Genomic DNA, 20,790 nt, shown 5'->3' on the forward strand with positions numbered 1-20,790 from the left:
GTTGCACCTTTCATGCACTCGTACCATAATAGTATTTACACAGAGGAACCCATTAATCAGGACACTTGAAAATAATAAACTTGGAATCTGGTGATGCCCTTATCATGTAAACTGACCTGGGAAAATCAGGACACCTTGATGATCAGAACGCTATTGGTAGGTCCCAAGCCTAAGGTGTCCTTAATAAACAGCCTTCACTACTATATCCAATATACTGCCATGTTTTGTTAAACACCTTTACAATAATTATATATATTAACGTACAATAACTTCTATTATATAATCTATTACTATAAAAAAAAAGAGGAAAATTAATATCAACACTAACATTATATAGTAAGCAGGAAGTGCTGTGTATACACATTACATAGTACGTAATTACATATTATTATTAAAGTACAAAACATCTTGTTATTTAAAATTGTAACTGCAAGACTTAAGATATTTAGTAATTAGAAAATATTTGAAGCTTGTAATTACCACAATCAACAACATAAATACTGCCATTTGGACTAATTGAGATATCACAAGGAGTTTTAAATTGACCTTTGCCAGATCCATATGCTCCAAAGCTGTGCACATAGTTTCCATCCTTGTCATAGACCATTGCACAATGCTTTAAAGAATCAACAACAATTGTGAAGCCATACAGATTAGTAGCTAGTCCAGAAATTCTGTTCAACTCATCCTTACCTTGAGTACCAAACTTGCTAACATAAAAGCCATCCAATCTGAAAACATACACACAATGATTGAGACTATCAGCAACAAGTAGTTGATTGTTAGTGTTGACTACCACGTCAACAGGCAGTGTGAGCTCTGCCGATCCAAATGTCAAGTAAAAATAGCCATTGGGTAGAAATACACAAATGCACTTATTATTACTGTCAGCAACATAAAGCCTCTCATTGTGCACTGCTACAGCTACTGGACCAAACTCTTCATTGCCAGCTGCTTCTTTACCAAATTGTTGCATATAATTGAACTCTCTGTCAAACTTTTGTATCCTATGGTTGTTGAAATCAGCAATGTACAAGTAATCATGACTATCAAAAGTAACTCCTAGTGGACCATCAAACTGACCGTCTTCACTTCCTTGGCTACCGAACTCTTTGACAAAGCTATCTTTGTCATCAAATATGTACACGCAATGCTTGGAGTTATCACTTACTGCATACATACCTGCACGATTACTGAATGCAATTTTCCGTATTAGCTTTCCATCTATGTCTACTGACTTGTTTCCTTTATTCAATCCTGAGAGGCTTTTACGAACTACAAAAGGTGCTTCCTTGGCCAGGTGCCCATCAACACATATTATTAAACTGAATTCACCAACCTGTGATGCCATAAAGGAAGCAGTATAGGTACCATCATTGTTATCTTTCACTTCAAAAGGAATAACTTTCTTAGTGGCAGTTTCCAGCTGTACAGATACGATACTACCACCTCTAAGACAACGACAGTTACAACTGTCCCTAGTTTCCATTACAAATTGCACACTGTGCCCTTTCAGTGCATACCCTGGGAGATGCCATACTTTGGTGTTATAAGGAGCAGTACCCGATGTTGACTGCAACTTGCCAAATTGTGGAAAAGGTCCATCCAATAATGTAAATTCCATTGTATCCTCTTCTGTGGGCGCTAGGTTCAGTTGTTCATATTTGGTTTGTAAGTGTAGCATGCGATCAACAAGTTGGTTTCTTGCTGACAAAAATTCTTGATCAGAGCTACTCTCAGAAGCAATTGTGAGTTCCTTCATCCTCAACATTTCCATCTTTGCAGATTCAAGGTCCTCCTTCTGTACTAACCCAGCCTTTTTCTTGGAAAACACGATGTCCGCTAGATACTGCTTTATTTCTTTTTTCTGCTCCTTCAACTTTTGAAACAGTCTATCATAATATTCATCAATTCTTTCGTCTAGCTCAGTGCCTTTCTGTGTGATCTTTTCTTGCATAACATTTACACTTCTTTGTGCAGTACAAATACCAGCAATCATATCATCTAGCAGGGTAGAAATAGAATCAAACTCTTTTTTGGCAGTACCAGCTATCTCCTTCACAGTATCATGTTTATGACCAGCATGGTCTTTAACTGTGCAATAAACACAGATCAATTCTTCACATGTTTCACAATAAAATAGCAGGTCTATATCATGCTTCTGACACAAAGGAACCTTTTGAGTCTTGGGTTGAATAGGAACATCTTGTTGAGATCGTAATTCAGTTAATGGCACTATGTCATGGCCACGATATCTTTTACTACGTTTGTGGGAGTCGTGACACGGATTACAGAAAAACATATTACACTCTGGACAGTATGCTACAACAGTCTCATCATCACATTCATCACACTTTGTCTCTGCTTCACCCTTTGCCTTACGTTTAAGAATCATATCGTCTACCAAACGGGTTATGAAGAAATTATTTGGTAAATCTTTCACACCTCCTTCAGGAACAACAGCCTCTGTTCTACACTCTGGGCACAAAATCTTTGATTGGACTCGCATCTTCTCCAAACATGCTTGACAATAAGAATGGTGACATGGTAAATACTTCGGGTTGTTATACAGTTGGTAACAGACTGGACAAGTCAAGTTGTCTATAGCCACCTTTATATCTTTTGCATGTTCTACTGCCATGAGTGTTTCACCTAAGAATATAAGTAGTGTATACCATATTACTCAATGGACAATTACAATACCTTCAAAGAGCTATATAGTATCACACATAATGTACATAAATACAGTAGAATGATTTTATATTGTCCCTATTGCGGTACACAAGAAGGCACTTGTTGGGCCAAAGGGACATCTTACCGAAAAGTATTGAACTACAATTCCTGAAGTCAGTCATCACTATGCACTGTGAGTTTATGTTTGTGTTTCATTTCTTTTTCTTGCAGTGAACGTAAACAGTGTTGATTTGCAGGTGGTACATGAATGGATTTGAAAATAAAATAGGAATTTTCCATAATTTTCACAAAAGTAAGCAGGTACACTTCACGTATTGTTCTGCATAATATCAAGAGTCCTGTCCTCTCTATTATTAACTCTCGAGTGTACAGCTATATAAAGGGAGTATAATGGCAGTGTAATAGCTATATATAAACAGTGTAACAAGCTAAGTAAACTGGTTACTATAATGTCTGTCAATAATTAACCAATACTCTGATAACCAATATAAAATAAAATTATCAATCCGATAAACAAAGCCAATTTGATATGGTATCATAGACCATTTCTCTAACAATTTGCACTCTAAATTTAGTTATAAAGTGACAGTGTGGGACTTTAATCAACAGTTGACATTACACAAACAGGTGTTGCTAGGATATTACGAGAGCATGAGTGCCCATAAATAGATGTTTACGTATATCTGTATCTACTGCTTGTTTACACGTGTTACTGATCTGATACCGATAAGCCAGCCATAACAGAAATTGGAAGTATTTCTCTGAATCAAGTAATTACGTAACAAGCTAAAGTGGAGCAAGCACTATTGTAATACCTTAACATTTTCCTACTTAGGTGGCCTCCCCTGGTTGGCACCAAGTGTGGTGCTTGGCTGAAATCTGGGTCAAATCACAATGGGTTGACTTTTTTTCAGTCCTTCTAGACCGTTTAACTTTAGGATACTTTACTCAAAAATTTCCTAGGCTAGTGGTACCTCGTACAGATTCTGCCTTCTGTTCACCTCCAGTGCCTAACTGACAATAAAATAAAATTAAATACTTTTCAACTTTAATTTGTGAAACACGCAATAACCAGTGGCTCTACTATGCAAACACTCTTGGAAATATAAAGTCCCTTAGATACAATTATGGAACCACAGTCATGTGACAACTAACCAGTACTAATAACTTTCAACTAACCACAACTTGAGTCACACCTAAACATGCCATAAAAATCTAAGTGTCCTTCCTTCACTTTTGTCATAAAATTCCACAGCACAACGTACACATAGTGGTACATATATCACTGTAAATGATAATCTGCACTTTTAGGTGCTGGACCCTTCAAATGTTTATTACGTACATGCACTGTTTGTGGACCCTGTAGATGGCAAATAGAGTTAAAACATTTAATTTAGTCTGTGTTGCTACTATGTTATACTGATACTGCTGTATACTATGATTGCACCAACTTTTCATCAAATTTCCAAGTATGCTGTGAAGTTTCAGGACCCGAACTATAAATAACAGTGGCTATATATTCTACTTCGTTTTCACCCTGTATATGTTACCAACAATAAACGATACAAGAAGTGCTGCTGCAATCAATCCACTCACTAGCCATACAATGTACTACCATGAATCAATAGCTTTGCGGTAGTGGAGAAAGAAATGAGACACAAAGACAAGTCTATGATGCATGCACTGTAGCTGCTACAGTTTGCAAATCTCAGGTCTAAGTGACACTGAACAGTGAAGAAATCTCTTAACCATAGTCAAGCTATTCTTGGCTAAAAGCTTTATTTAGTCAAGCGGTCAGCCAATCATTTAGCAGAAACTTCAGTTTAAACAAAAATGAAACTCCATAGAACCTTGCTGGTAGTGTTTGGGAATGATGTTTTGATTATGACTAACCAATACTGGAAAGTGCATGGGTGAGAAGAAAAGTAATGTTGGGTTTTTGGACAATATTTTAAGGCAAATCTTCATTCATGATCTCTACCAGTACTACTACTACAGTGATGGAATTGTGTGAAACTATAGACTATAAAAACTATTCATATATAGCTGACATAAGTACGTACAAGTTACCAGTTACAATTTAACTTTCCTACAGACTCCACCGATGCAAACATCTTAATGAAAACTATACATACAGTATGTTGACTATGTTCCTCCTATAAGTATGAAAGACTACACAGTATTATTGATGGTGGGTTACATGGCATGTTTGAATTTTATATACCGTAATTAAGTCCTCTATAAATTCGGCATGTTTTTAAATCAATAATTTTTGTCCCACCAAATTTCGGCCTGTAATTAGATGGTAATCACCACTAATTTTAGTTGATCGACCACTCATCACAGTATAATTGGTATCGTCGATATTAAGGCTAGACAACTCTGACGTTCTCGTCACCATCAGCATCCATCGCAAAAATAGCAAACGTGCCGAATTTTTTATTAGAGGAAATTATTTCACTGTTAGAATACGGGTGCTGAATAAATAGAGGGGCCGGATTTTTAGAGAACTTACGGTACTCACTGTTTATATCTCATTCAGTATTAATAGAATTTTCTTATTGCTATCCAACCTTACAGGGTAACTTGTAACATAGCTGAACTCCCTAAGGGTGACTGGTCTACAGAGGGCCTTGTAACATAGCTGAACTCTCTACAGGGTATCATGCTTGTAGCTGAACTCTCTGACCATACAGGATGACTTGGAATTCTCTACATGACATGGCATATCTGAAATATATATAGGGTGACTCGTTACGCACAGAACTCTCTCCGGGAACAAAAAATCTCTAGAGTAAGACTTGCTGTTTGTAGCTAAACACTCTATAAGATGACTTGTTATGTTGCTGAACTCTCTAGACTGCAGAGGCTTGTTTTAACTAAACTCTCTACAGGGTGACTTGACTTGCAATGTAGCTGAACTCTCCACAGCTAGGGTGGTCTACATTACATTACCACTCAATGGTTTTAAATTTGATTCATCTAAACCAATGAAAGTGAGACTGAATGGCTATTCCATGACTATGATGATTTGATTTGTGATTTTTTGTTTAATGTCACGGTAGTCGGCAAAAGCCATTCTTCCCTACCATAGCACACTGGGGGGGATGGCACCTCTCCAAATCACGTACACTCTTCAGCTACCAAATTACAAAATCTCGAGCGGTTTTGCCCACACAAATAATTAAAACTGCTCTCAAAAACATATTTCTAAACAATACAAGCTCACAGTGATACAATGCTAGTTTTAATCATGCAGTCACGCATGAAGTTTCAAATCACAAATCCAATTTCAAATCACAAATCAGGTTTCAAATCACGAAATGATTTCAAATCAAGTACAGATTTGCGAAGGTGTTTCACCCCTCGTAGCACACACACAACACAATAATACAAAATAGCTACTGTATACTACACTAAAGTTGACCTTTTCTCTGAGTGTATCAGCAGTGCTGTCTTCCCAGTGTAATAATAATAAACAAATTCAAAGACTTTCTGTTAGGCTCCAGGGGCTCCTAGGCCAGTTTGTATTAAAAACACGCTTACAGGTTCTGCCATCTGTGTTATCCACGAGGTTCCCCATTCTGAATGGAAGAGACGGGAAGAACCTCGGGAAGAACGGCTTTTAGCTAGCCCAATGCATAAAAATCAATCACACCCCACCTGTAGCTACCCACAGCGGGGGGTCCGACACCAACTGGAATCCGACACAAATCACTTGGAATTTCACGGAATCTGGAAATTGGGAAAGAATTTGGAATCTGGAAAAATGTTTTATAAGTCCGATTATTTCCGTATATTTCTAGTAAATTATGGTGTATATTAACACTTGTGCTGTGTTCCAATCAGCATACACAGTGCACATGTCTCGGTTGTACAGGCCTCGCCAATGATCCAATTAGCCTGGAAGCCAGCTGAATGCACAAGTGTTAGTATATGTAATAGGACGGATGGGTGTGGTATTCGGGATTAATAGTGCGAGCATTGTAAACAGGAAAGAGTAAAATAGTGCGAGGCGAAGCCGAGCACTATTTCCTTCCTGTTTACAATGCAAGAACTATTAATCCTGAATACCACAGCCATCCGTCCTATTGCAAATTAATCCGACAACCATAACAACTGTTACTAGGCAACAGAAATTCAACAAATAACCACTGCAAAAGATCAATCACACTTAGCAACTGTTGCTATGGTCTCAAAACGACTTTTACCTTAGCAACGGTTACCTAGCATCCGTTGCTAAGCAACCATATTGTTGTTATGCCTTGGGCATGTATCACTATGGTAACAATAGTTGTCAAGTCGGACATTTACTTCTAATATAAATACACCACACTATTTTAGCCAATCAAATTAGATTTTTGTCAAGGGGCCTTGACAAACAAGTGTAATACTAATTCTATTGGCTAATCGCTTGACGTATTTCAATATAATACGTCGAGCTGCTATTGAGAGTATTATACAGTAACACATTCAGTTGTTGGATTATTAATTAAATATGTGTTGCTAGTTATGTAAATTTCCAAATTTGAAATCTGGAATCTTTGGTTGGAATCCGGAATCTTCGCAAAGAAATGGTGAGATTCGGAATCTTACACGCGACTTTTGGGTGGTGTCGGACCCCTCGACCCAGAGTGCCGCACATCCGAAAGCTACGTACGGCTAAACTACGCCGGTTATCCCTTTTAGGAACAGTTAGGTTGGACAAGGTTTCATACCTGGTGAAACTGCTCCTCTAAAGACTTGAATCTGCCTAGGAATCACGATCAGCTTCAGTCCCACCTCACACACACCTAACAGTTTCGCACGACCAACATGTACAGATGTATCACGTGAAGCCGAAAGTCTAGCGCCATACACCATAATCCTACCCTCGGGTACCACACCCGAGCTGCTCAAAGAGTAGCACATAGCTACCCAGTATACGCGGTGAACATATTAAGAAGTGAGTTCAAGTTGCCATCTTCTACCAAGCACTAGTGCACTTGTCAATTTCATGGGGGAATACAGGGGATTTGACAAATCGTGGTGTCAAATTCCCCACTACTGGGACAAAATTGGCTGTCAAATCCCCACTATGTCCCCACCCCCATAGTTGGGATTTGACAACACCTCAAGGATGACTATGCGCATATTTCATGCATGCAACTAGTAATAGACCTGCCGGCCTGTAGCTAGTAAAATTATAGCAAGTGTGATTTTATTGTTTAGGAATGCAACTACCAGATGAATCGGTCAGTGAATTGGACAATTGCCCCAGGAGTGGGGACAAGAAGCAATGTCAAATCCCCACCTGGGTGGGGGGTGTGGCATGAAATTGACAAGTGCATAGCTAGCTGTGAGTATGCCAATGATGAATGTAATGTCATAGTTAGCTATAACCTCGTAGCTAGCTAAGACAGAGCGGTTGAAGACCCATTGTTTCTAATGAAGGTGTACTTCAGCTGCAACAAGATCTGCGGCTAATGTCTTTTAAACTATCAAAATGTGAGCATCCATATTCTACAATAACTTAGTTACTTGTACAGCTAAGTTGGAGTATATAGCCATCTCTAATACACTTTCCCCGGCACTAGTGAATGGCTATCTTATTAAGGCACATTAAGTTCGAGGTTTTCCACAGAAATTTAATCAACAACTCAAAATCAATAGCTAAATTAGCATTAAATTTTGTTTGTATCCGTGATTTGGTCCCCACATACAAATGTAATCTAATAAAACTGCTATACTGTGATGTTGGTAGCACCTGACTGCAATAGCAAGGTGCAGTGCAGTAATACACCAGCTATATCAGTATCCATCAAAAAGCTACTCGATTTGACATTTCAACTTTATACTATACAAGATTATCATCAATGCTTCATTAGATGTCAAGCAGTTGACGTCAAGTAAACTAGGTCATCGGCTGAAAATTCACAGCTTCAAAATAAAACTGAATCATCTCATTTAATTTTCACAACTCATTGTTTGTCAGCCGGCTGCCATCCATGTCTTTGTTTCTTCTGATGCTGGACTGATGAACTGAATACACGCACACACACACATGCATGTGCACACATACACACACACACTGCACCAGTGCTCGAATTGAGGGTATACGGGGGTATACGAAGTATACCTTGATAACAATTTTTGTAAATTATTTTTATACCTTGATAGCCTAGCTAAGTAGCTATAAGGTAGCTAGCTACAGTGTAGCTATAATACCCCTCAGCAAAGAACATCAATGAAACATAAGTTACTACATACTCTTACTTGGTGTAATGTGATTCTCGAGCCAATTGATCCCCCAGAGGAAGCTAATCCCACTATCCAGCTCAAAACTGAATTCCTTTCGTGAGGTGTGCATTAATTGGAATTAAACAAGTAGTTAATTTTGCAAGTATACAATCTACATTAGCCAGATTTATATGTAGAACTATTATCTACCCCCTCTACTGTAGACTACATGTGTCTACCAAGGAAGTAGCTAATTTGGTGATGAACCAGCTGATAATGATGAAAGGCCGCAGCAAATTCAGTAAAGCAGTGAAGAAGAAGAGTCATATAATGATGGTAGTGTATATACAGAGCAAGTACCAACTAACTGTGACACATGTACATTTACCTAGTTGGAACCAGAAATGTGGCTGGATAAAAAATGTTCCCACCTGGACTTATTTGTCTAATATAAATCATAGCTAAATTGGGTTGTAAAGAGCCTACTATCTTTAGGTGTAGCTAGATGCTGCAAAGAGTATTCATGTTTCTCGTAAATGGCAGTCAAAATTACTATCAATATCATTCTCAAAAAGTAAATTTTTCAAAATTCCCTTCTGCATTGAATTTTCATAAACATTTATTCAAAATCGCTAACAAATTCAATCTCAAAAGGTTGACTATGATTTTAATATTCAAAATTTTATTGAGGAAATTTTATACTATACTAACTAATTCTGTTATGTAGCTCATGTATATAGCTACTATTAGCATTCATACTTCTTCCAGTATTAAACTCAGCAAACTTCAGCCAAGATTGCCACCAAATATAATCTCAGAATGTTAATTTTCAAAAATTTCTATGGGGAGCAGCCTAGGCCTTTAAAATATAGCTTTTTAGATCAGTAGCTATACTGTACATGTTAGTATTCATACTTCCAGTGTTGAACTATCAACAAGTTCAGTCAATATTGCAACCAAATTCAATCTCAGAATGTTAATTTTTCAAAATTTCCTAGGGAAGCATGCCACAGACCCCCTACAAAGCTCATACTTTGCATTTCGCAGTGTTTTGCACACTGTGGAATGACTTCTACCTGTGTGCCCCCCTTAGCAAAATCCTGGATCTACCCTTGATAGTATACCCTCAAATAAATTTATAATTCGAGCACTGCACTGCACACACACACACATGTACATGCACACGCACACACACAAGTACGTGCACACACACAAACACTGCACATTCATGAGGTCTGTGCATCAATAAGTAAGTAGTTAAATGAATGTGATTATGCACAGGACGCTATCAAAATAATTATCAAGTAGCTATAAAGTTATTATTAATTTTATGATCATGCATGGATGGCTGATAAAATGATGAAAAGGGGGACATTGCATGGGGGAAGGTGCAATGATTGGTATTGAAACAATTGATAATAATTATTACTGAGCTGATATTGTGTCAGAAAGCCACTGTGCTGTAACTGAGTAGTTGATGAAGTTAGCTGGTGGCAGTGGTCTAGTCTAGAAAATGGAGAGCTGGTTTTGAATTAAACTCTGTTAGGACACCATCAGCAATAGTAATAAATTGTTTGATTAATAATTATTATTCTGAAATGGTTCAACTTGCAAATATATGAGCTGGGGTCGAAGACCACTGGTTTGAACATGACACTGTAACTCTACAGTTTATAAGTGGATGATAGCATGCTCTACAGTTTAACAGTCAGATATATATGGTAGAATCAATAATAAGCATATGTTATATGGTAATATCAGTGGTGGATCCAGTGGAGGCATGCCACCCTCCCAAAAGAAAAACTATCATACACATGCAAGATTGAGATGTTATTAATCATTCAAATACTCTAATAGAACAGTCACCTTATGAACAGTATTAGAATATAGCTGGGATCTACTACACCAACCCATAGGCACACTTTGCTATGTATCCTGCTGGGAGTTTTTTGCAAATTATAATTAATTTCATTTACATAATATTATATTGGTCCTTTTGTATGCCATTTTTATTTACGTTTGGTTCGGTTCATTGCTGGCTGAAATTTTGACTGGATTTGCACACACGCACGCATGCACTCACACACACACACATCCAATTCAGACCATAATTAGTACAAGTACTAAAAATTTCTTAATCCCTCAACCTATGTTGGCTCTCACTATTGACCAAATTTCAAAGCATTGACTTTTCCCAATCTGAAGTTATGATATGTCAAAGTTGGTAAATTGGATGTGTGTGGAAGACACCTTTTCATGAATCTGGTTGATTAATGTTTCTGAATCAGTTGCTAAACAAATCATTAAGTTTATTAATTAAGTAAACATTTACAAAATATTTCTGATTGGTCTTTTAAAAATACTTCACCATCAACTCCCAGCAAATGGTATGTACGTATTACAATAATGGCAGAATGTTGGCACAATGATGAGATATAGCGCTGGTGAAGAAGAGGTTGAATTTCAGTATGCGTCTTATTATTTTCCTTATACTGCACTTGGTTAACTTAGAAGAGTTATACTAGTCATTTGGATCTTCTGTTCTGGTAGTTGACTGTTCTATTAGAGTATTTCCATTGATAACAGCTTTAATAATAGTCAAACTCCTAAAATACTAGGTGACAATAGTCAGTGCAATTGCACCTGTAGTTTCTACTAACTTCTCAGCTAAAAATTCAAGGGAAAACAGAATTCACTTTTGTGACAGGTCCTTAATTTGATATACCTTTTAGTACATTGCTTTAATATCCTATGCATGCTTGACAGTATTAACAGTAACATCGTGTTAAGTGTAAGCACGATTAACATCTCTATATAAACAACTTATTGCACACATACAATGTACATAAATACTGTTCAGTACTTATATCACTACAAAAAAACAAAACAAAAAAAAAACTAACAATGTGAACATTACGTTATAATAGGAAGTGCTATGTATGCAGACTACAGTATGTGTACAACATGATCACTATATAACTATGCAATGGTTTAGTAGTTAGGAAATACTTGAAGTCTGGAATTACCACAATCAGCAATGTAAATGCTGCCATTGGGACTAATAGCTACACCACAAGGACTTTTAAATTGAGATTTCCCAGATCCATACACTCCAAAGCTATGCACATAGTTTCCATCCTTGTCATAGACCATCACACAATGCTTTAAAGAATCAGTAACAATAGTGAAGCCATACGGATTGGTAGCTAGACCATGAATGCCGTTCAGTTCACCCCTACCTTGAGTACCAAACTTGCTCACATAAATGCCATCCATTCTAAAAACACACACACAATGATTGAGACTATCAGCAACAAGTATGTGATTGTTGGCGTCAACTGCCACATCAAAAGGTTGTCCAAGTGCTCCCGATCCAAATGTTAAGCAGAAAAAGCCATCGGTCAGAAATACTGAGATACATTGATTATTACTGTCAGCAACATACAGTCTGTTGTCATGTACTGTGATAGCTACTGGGCCAAATTCTTCATTGCCAGCTGCTTCCTTGCCAAATTGTTGCAGGTATGCAAAGTGGCTATCAAACTTCTGTATTCTATGATTGTTAAAATCAGCAATGTACAAGTGGTTATGACAATCAAAAGCAATTCCTTGTGGGCCATCAAACTGACCATCTTCACTTCCTTGGCCACCCAGTTCTTTGACCAAGCAGCCTTGATTATCAAAAACGTATACACAATAGTTGGAGTAATCGCTTAAAGCACACATGCCTGTATGATCGTTGAATGCAATTTTCCAAGGCTTACCTATTCTGCCATCTAGGTCTATTGTCTTGTTTTTACTTCCTTTGTTCAAACTCGTAAAGTTTTTATGCACTGTGAAAGGTGCTTTCTTGACCAGGTGCCCATCAACACATATTATTAAATTGAATTCACCAACCTGCGATGCCATAAAGGAAGCAAAGTAGCTACCATCATTTTTGTCTTTAACTTCAACAAGGGTAACTTTCTTTGAAGTAGCTTCCAATTGTACAGAGACTGTGCTACCTCCCCTAAAACATAGACAGTTGCAACTGTCCCTAGTAACCACTTCAAATTGCACGCGGTGACCTTTTAGTGCATACCCTGGGAGGTACCATATTGTGGTGTTATAAGGAACAGCATCTGATGTTGACTGCAATTTGCCAAACTGCGGAAAAGGTCCATCCCATAGTGTAAACTCCATTGTATCTTTCTCTGTGGGCCCTATGTTTAGCTGTTCATATCTGGTTTGTAACTGTAGCATATGATCGACAAGTTGGCTTCTTGCTGACAAAAATTCTTGGTCAGAACTACTGTCCACAGCAGCAGTAAGTTCTTTCATCTTCAACATTTCCGTCTTTCCAGATTCAAGCTCCTCCATTTGAAATGACCCTGCCTTTTTCTTAAAAAACAGGACATCTGCTAGACGTAGCTTTACTTCTTTTTTCTGCTCCATCAACCTTTGAAACAGTTTATCATAATGTTTATCAATTCTTTTGTCTAATTCTGTGCCTTTCTGTGTGATCTTTTCTTGCATATCATTCACATTTCTTTGTGCAGTACTGATTCCAACTATCATGTCATCTAGTAGGTTAGAAATATCATTAAACTCTCGTTTGGCAGTGCCAGCTATCTCCTTTACAGAATCATGTTTATGACCAGCATGGTCTTTTACAGTACAATAAACACAGATCAGTTCTTCACATGTTTCACAGTAGAAAAACAACCCCATGTCATGTTTCTGACACACTGGAACTTGAGCTTTGGGTTGAATAGGAACATCTTTTTTAGATCTCAGTTCAGTTAATGGCACTATGTCATGGCCACGATATCTTTTACTACGTTTGTGGGACTCATAACATGCGTCACAGTAAAACATGTTACACTCAGGACAGTACGCTACAACAGTCTCATCATCACATTCATCACACTGAGCTTCTGTTTCACCCTTCGCCTTACGTTTAAGAATCATATCGTCTACCAAACGGTTTATAAAGAAATTGCTTGGTAAATCTTTTACCCCTCCTTCAGGAACAGCAGCCTCTGTTCTACACTCTGGGCACAAGATCTTTGATTGGACTTGTATCTTCTCCAAACATGCTTGACAATAAGAATGGTGACATGGTAAATATTTCGGGTTGTTGTACAGTTGGTAACAGACTGGACAAGTCAGGTTGTCTATAGCCACCTTTATATCTTTTACTGGTTCTACTGCCATGAGTGTTTCACCTATGAATATAAATATCATTACCTGCCACATCACAAAACTGTTACAATGGGCATTTTACTATCAGTTCATAAACTATTTATTATGATAGTACTCCTACATCAGGTCGTGCTTTGTTACATACTATGCCACTGGGGGTGTTGGTGACTTCTACTATACTTTTAATCAACTTATAACACAATTTGCAGTACTTTACGAGTAATTATGTGGACAATTTTAGACCAACGTCTCTTGTACCACAGGCACAACCTGAAGACCACACATACATACATTGCACAGAAGTTATGTGCATGGGTAGGTTACCGTATGAAATAATAAGGTCACTTAAATGATTCTTAAGCATATATCTTAAAAAGACAATTTCATACAAACGTAACAACTTTAAACAGGCTGCAAGACCAGGTGTCCTACAGACCTTCAGCACTTGTGCTATAAAGCCTTCATAGAAATAAAGAAATAAAAAGTATATCCAAACATATAAAATAATAGCTTTTGTAGGGAATGAAAATTTAATGAGTTAATTGTGTGAAGCAAATGGAGAACATGTTACTGTATTGAAGCCTCACTATCGTTAATAATTGTCATCCCAGCACATTTAGATTTCATCAGAGAAATCAGTTTACAATGCACCGTTCATTTACCAACTTTCTTTCTGAATGATGCACTAAGAGACCTCATAGTGTAAATATTGATTCAACATAATAACTCAACTTCAGGATTTAAAGCTGAATACAATGGTATGCTAGCAAGCAAAATTGACTGCTACAGCATTCATAATCAAACACATAAGTAAGGGTTAATGCAATAACCTGTGGCTAAACTAAGTAAACAATTCCTAGAAATTACATAAAAGTCCCTTAGACACATTGATGGGAACAACACAGTCATGTGACAGTTAACCAGCTAACCAGTATCAATAACTTGATAGACCACGATTCAAGTCACACCCATACACATGCCATACACTGTACACATCTTATCCTAAACTTGTCAACACAATGTAAGCATACACAATATTGCCATTTGGCAACAAGCACTCCTCAGCTCTTCTTTGTGCAGGCTACCACCGTACAACAGGTTGCTTGTATATAAAGTCTAAATTCTTATGGTTAACTTCAGACCATATGTCTCTAATTCTCTACATCTATTTGAGTTATACTGTTTACAAACCACAATGCTTTAGGACAACACCTGCCCACTTTATTAATTAGAATTTCACTCTCTAGGACAATTTTTTGTACATTAAGATAAATTTCATAGAAATTTTGACTTTGCACATATCATCCACAGTACGGTAATAATAGATAGGTAATAATAAATATGATAATTATGATATGCAGCTATCTTCAATGATACAAATGGTAGCAGGCATGGTGTCACACATGTTTAATTATCTTTGATTTTTCTGTAACCATCTGGAAACAACTGGTTCGTGCCTGCAGTCATATCACAATAATTGTTGAAATTTAAAGTGAGCAGAGTGAACTTTTGTTGATGTCTTCAATTGCTAATTTATGTCACAATTATGAATTGATCATGGGTCAACATACCACAAATATATTTACAGCTCCATGTGATCAAACCAGATGCCCAATAGCAATGTGCAGGAGAAATTGCTTTTTATTAAGATAACATGTGATCTGATCCTGGATATTTAATATCATGGATGAGACTCACCTGACCTGCACTAAAATGTATACAATGTACTTCTTCTTGTTTCACACATACACATGTTACTGGTAACACGTCTGTGTCATGGTGATGTTAGAGCATTTGTTGTATATATTACACATTTATTCACTAATGTCTTAATCTGTCTCATAACCATGTTGCTTATCCTTGCCTTTGTTGTGTTAAGCATACATTTACCTTGCAAAGAATTCATGCAGGAATGCACATCTTACCACCAACTTTACCTTGTAACATATTAAACACACTTCAGAAATCAGAAGTACACTTTTACCCAACTGGCTACAAAGAATCCAGCAGTGGGTATTCATTGAGCATTCATGAAACATCCGTACAATTCAAAGACTGCATGAATGTAGCCCAAGACTGTTACCACTTTACTAGACTGAATATCAAGTAAACTATCTGATGCTTCTGAAAAGCAGATGCCTATCTATCCTATGCTATAATGTCTACTAAAATAGGGAATGTATAAATCCTATACATTTGAACTAATTAGTGTTTTAAAAAAGTTATTTACATTATCAATTTAGCTAATGGATTTTCTCAACCACTTTATATTAGTTTTTTTTTTCATTTATACTGGATGTATCTCAAATAAGCCATATCATGCAGAAATAAAGCTTCCATTTGTAGATAATCAATATTAACTCTGCTACAGCCTTCTTTCTCGTTGCTTTTCACACAAGAAATCCTATTCGCAACGTGTTTGCAAATATATGCACTATACAGATTATCTGGTGGCGTGCCCGCCCTTTTGCAAAAAGAGAAAGGGTCTGGTCACTCTAGCATTAGAGTTATAAGTGTGAAATGTTAATGTAATTAACAATGACGTCACAATTAATGGCAACAAGAATGGCACGTCTTACAACCATACAAGCTAAGCATTTCTCGAAATAGGTTAACAAATAGCTGTTAACACCACCAAAAATACTTTCTATATACTCATCAGGCAGCATTACAAGTATACCAGTTTCAACTGCAAGATCCTTTAGCTACTCACCACCATATTTTTGTTCCCTTAACACCCTATTGTCGACTAAAAGTAGCCGCAATCATATCGCAATTTCACAAAACTTTGTGACAAACTCTTCCACACATTGAGAGATGAACCATCATTATTGAATAATGAGACACATAAAAAGTACATAGTGAGTCCTCAGTCACATGTGACCACCAAACATGGTTAGTGAATTAACACCTGTGTGGGCATGGCAAGGAAGAGTTGAAGAGTACAAAAAATAAATAAATAAGTATGCATGCAGGTACAATAAACAACAAAGAAAGTCAGTCTGGGAAGGGGAACCACTTGCAGCAATTCTGAACCATAAATAGTCTTCGGGAAGCTGTAATACACTGTCGTGAAGTGTTATCCAGAAGTTTCTTTGGTGCTAGTTTTGATACTAGCTATAGCTTGACATACCTTTATAGTATCTATGGTAACTCCAAAACAAAAAATCCAAGCAAATCACAAAAATTTCACTAATTACCAACCACGCAATCCGATTGGTTCTGTAACAAATTTTGAATGACCAGACCCTTCCCCTTTTGCGAAAGGGTGGATGCCGCCAGACTACTCTATAAATGCATGCATTAACACCCAATTTTTCATGATCACCGTGACTGTCAGTCCCAAGTGAAGTAAAGTTTTAGGGGGTGACACACAGGCACTCACTGTAGGTAGATCTGCAACCACAGTCAAAGGTCGAGGCAATTAAGTCAACAGTCAAGGGTGAAAGTTTCCAACCCACAATCAAATATCGTCACTAAGTCAACATTCAAAGAGTGAAAAGGGCTTAGTCACAGATCAAAGCGAAATTTCCTCGGGTCAAGGCTTTTACCGCGGTCACAGATCTACCTACAGTGAGTGCCTGTGTGTCACCCAGGTTTCATGACCATCGGCACCGATCAAAAACTGAACAAACTTTTGTCCAGCTATACACTGCATGTATTCCAGCGGTTAAGAACTTGATATTACTTAATTTCCACTTGCATTTCGCAGTAGCTACACAGTGTCGTACAACGAGCGATATAAATATGTACCGTCACAGGAGCCAGTAGAGCGGCCGGAATGGTGTCGGTTTTCCACCCCACGAATAAATAGCTACGCAATCCCCTGCATCTATTCATATCAACATTCCAATACTTTTCTTTCAACACACCTGTGTATCCTTTAAAATCTCTAAGAAATCAGCCCCAATCAGCCCCTTCGCCGCTCTTCCCACGCAACACAATGCTGGGCAAACAATTGTATCACGTGAGGGTATGTTCAGTAGCTAACCAACCTGGCCTGTACACGGTATAGACACTTTACAACATTTAAATTCATAAGCCCGTTATGCTGACACTGATACATTTGAGCATCTATTTGCAGTTGCTATATTGATAGAAATATATCTGCATGCGTCAACAAAGAATAATCATGGGGAATTCCGCTATTCCACTGTAAAAAGGAATTCCACTAGTCTCGCGTAGCCAGACCGCTTTTTTCTCTTTGTCATTGGGTAGGGAGAAGCTAAGTCTTTGTTTATTGTTGTACTGTGGCATTCTTGTTACAATGGAGTTTAAGCGCATGGGTTACTTGTGACGTAGCCTCGTGACGTGTCAAGACGATTGTGGGATTCGAACTGTTCCAGACCCTTTTTTCTCCCTACCCAATGAAATTCCACTATTTCACTGTATAAAAAGGAATTCCACTATTTCACTGTAACTGAAACAGTGGAATATTCCCAAATTCCTTTGCATGGCTTGGTTGTTGTTGTTTTATTTCTGATGATTTCTGATCCATTCTTCTGTATAAGGATCGTATACATCTTCTGTAGCTAAGGCTCCTTACTATTCCTCAACATTGCACGTCTCAACTAGCTAGCAGAAATAAACTAAAACTATACATTTTGCTTAAAAGAACTTACTATATCCTGGAGATGGAAGGGATAGTAGTATGGTATACATTAACTGAATATCAGCACTATTATTATAGCTACAACACGTAGTTACTTCAGTTACAGCTAGCTATATCATGTATTTTTATTTCTTTATACTAATGCACGCATTAATTACTATTAGTAGAGTGGCATATAGCACCAAAAAATGGGCATTTTGTGCACTTTGTGATACAATTATGAAACTTACCACACAAATTGTGCTCCTCGTGACATATGTTTTTTGATATAGAGCCATCACAGATTTGACCTTTGGTGACCTTTAGAGCCATTTTTCACTGAAAATTAATCATTTTTGTCTTTATCTCCCTGAGGCATTATTTTACACCGTTAAAACATGGTATCAAATTAAAGGTGTTGATCAAAAAACTGATATTGACTTTTGTTTGAAGTTTGTATCTCATTCCACTACAAAGTTATGATCATTTTTGTAAGTCATAAAATTCTTTGCCCTTGGGATATAAATTATTAGTAATGGGGAAGTAATTATAGAATTGAATTTCATGGTTAATATAAATGATCATTTGGAATGCAGTCACCTATTGACTTCAAAAAAAGTGGAGTGGTTCATTTTAGCCGCACCTTTAATTTGAAACTGTGCAAAATGATGCCTCAGGGAGATAAAGACAAAAACGATGATTTTTAAATACAAAAATGGCTGTAAAGGTTACCAAAGGACAAATATGCGATGGCTCGATCTATATCCAAAACATTATGTCACAAGGAGTACAACTTATATGGAAGGTTTCATAATTGTATCAAAAAGTGCACAACTATCGCACTATGCCACTCTACGATATATATAGCAGGTATCAAACTAAAAATTCAGAACTTTATAATGTACATATTTTCCATAGAACATACATCAGCAAGTGTTGATAAAAAATGAGTAGTAGACTTTCATTATGTTCTCTAGCTGGCCGGTCTAGATTAAAACTGATGTTGGTCTCCATAAATGGTCCCCACACATGCAGGGTTACTATATGTGACCTAGTCTAACAAAACCAGTCAGATAGCCTTAATAACACATAATAGTTGACTTATAATCATTGTGTGTATAGCTATCCCCTTTACTGTATAATTAAGCTACAACAATTCTGTAAACTCTACTATTCTCTAGTGATTTTTACAAAATGTTATCATGTAATTATTATTCATTAAACTTCAAATATGAGCCAAATTTGATGGACTATAAGACTGGTTTTGTCAGACTGGATCATGTATTCAAGTGTAGCTGGCCTTCACCAGTGTCACAGAAAATTTAAGTTTAACCAACATGCATGTCAGGCTCCAGATATCTGTATGAGGTAATTAGCCTTTGCAGTAACCTTGCTCTGTATAATGTGATCTAGCTTATGTATGGAACTTTAGCGTGGTTGTCAATATCCAGGAGATATTATATATGGTTGGCTACTGTATAGAGTTACATGGCTTAGATAATGACTGTACTATATAGAGCATCCAGTACTTCTTAATAGATACTAAGCTGCAGTACAATGTAATGGAGAAGAGACTAAAAGTGAATAACTGGTTACCTGTTCATGTATAAATTGTTGTTTAAATGATTATTACTGTGTACATGCTTATTGCACAACCAAATAAAATATTATCACAATGTCAACATCATTAGTTGAGCTGCACTTCTTATTTTCTCTAAACTGTGATCTCATCACGTACAGGACCTATATACTCAGTCATGTATAAGCAATGAATATACTATGAAAACAATAATAGTATATAATAATGTGGCTTAAGTGATACTATATAATCATATGAACATATGTAACTGGATCTATGAAAAGAAGTCTTATAGCTATCCTTCCCAAATTTCCAAGTTTGACAAGCCATAACTCATCATGTGTTTAACCTATTGTCATCCAGGAATAGTGTTATGTTAGGAGTGTAAAGTGACCAACTTTCAGGCTGGTGCCATACTCACAAGTTAAGTTATGGATTGCCTGCAATTGGAAAGACTATAAGACCCCTTTTCGCAGATCTGGTCACATATTATACCGCTATTGTATAGTTTTGTATTACTACA

At 37.1% G+C, this 20,790-nt stretch overlaps 2 protein-coding genes and 1 long non-coding RNA gene across 4 annotated transcripts; 1 reads left to right on the top strand and 2 right to left on the bottom strand.

The window, feature by feature from the left end:
- Positions 1-232: 232 nt before the first annotated feature.
- LOC136257829 (tripartite motif-containing protein 2-like) lies at positions 233-7,520 on the bottom strand. 2 transcript variants are annotated; one of them, XM_066051128.1, is made up of 3 exons: positions 7,413-7,510; positions 2,819-3,066; positions 233-2,652 (listed from the first exon to the last, which is right to left on the bottom strand). In XM_066051128.1, exons 2-3 carry the CDS (start codon positions 2,853-2,855, stop codon positions 446-448), a joined length of 2,244 nt encoding a protein of 747 aa, XP_065907200.1. In that variant the 5' UTR covers positions 2,856-3,066; positions 7,413-7,510; the 3' UTR covers positions 233-445. The 2 variants fall into 2 exon arrangements, with proteins under 2 accessions (XP_065907200.1, XP_065907201.1); XM_066051129.1 differs by lacking the exon at positions 2,819-3,066 and having other exon boundaries at positions 7,413-7,520.
- Positions 7,521-7,522: 2 nt separating this feature from the next.
- On the top strand, positions 7,523-8,186 carry LOC136257830 (uncharacterized). The gene is made up of 3 exons (XR_010702188.1): positions 7,523-7,639; positions 7,906-8,032; positions 8,084-8,186. It is a non-coding gene; the product is annotated as an uncharacterized lncRNA (long non-coding RNA).
- Positions 8,187-11,709: 3,523 nt separating this feature from the next.
- Positions 11,710-18,186, bottom strand: LOC136257734 (tripartite motif-containing protein 2-like). Its single transcript, XM_066051025.1, has 2 exons — positions 17,970-18,186; positions 11,710-14,120 (listed from the first exon to the last, which is right to left on the bottom strand). Exon 2 carries the CDS (start codon positions 14,107-14,109, stop codon positions 11,905-11,907), a length of 2,205 nt encoding a protein of 734 aa, XP_065907097.1. The 5' UTR covers positions 14,110-14,120; positions 17,970-18,186; the 3' UTR covers positions 11,710-11,904.
- Positions 18,187-20,790: the final 2,604 nt, after the last annotated feature.

Source organism: Dysidea avara, chromosome 6, assembly GCF_963678975.1.
Source record: "Dysidea avara chromosome 6, odDysAvar1.4, whole genome shotgun sequence".
Classification (NCBI taxonomy): domain Eukaryota; kingdom Metazoa; phylum Porifera; class Demospongiae; order Dictyoceratida; family Dysideidae; genus Dysidea; species Dysidea avara.

Bases quoted from the DNA above. Each gene is read 5' to 3' on its own strand.
- LOC136257829 (XM_066051128.1), bottom strand. From the start codon at position 2,855: ATGACTGACTTCAGGAATTGTAGTTCAATACTTTTCG. The intron at 2,653-2,818 runs GTAAGATGTCCC...TTATATTCTTAG, and splicing joins TTGTAGTTCAATACTTTTCG to GTGAAACACTCATGGCAGTA.
- LOC136257734 (XM_066051025.1), bottom strand. From the start codon at position 14,109: ATGGCAGTAGAACCAGTAAAAGATATAAAGGTGGCTATAGACAACCTG.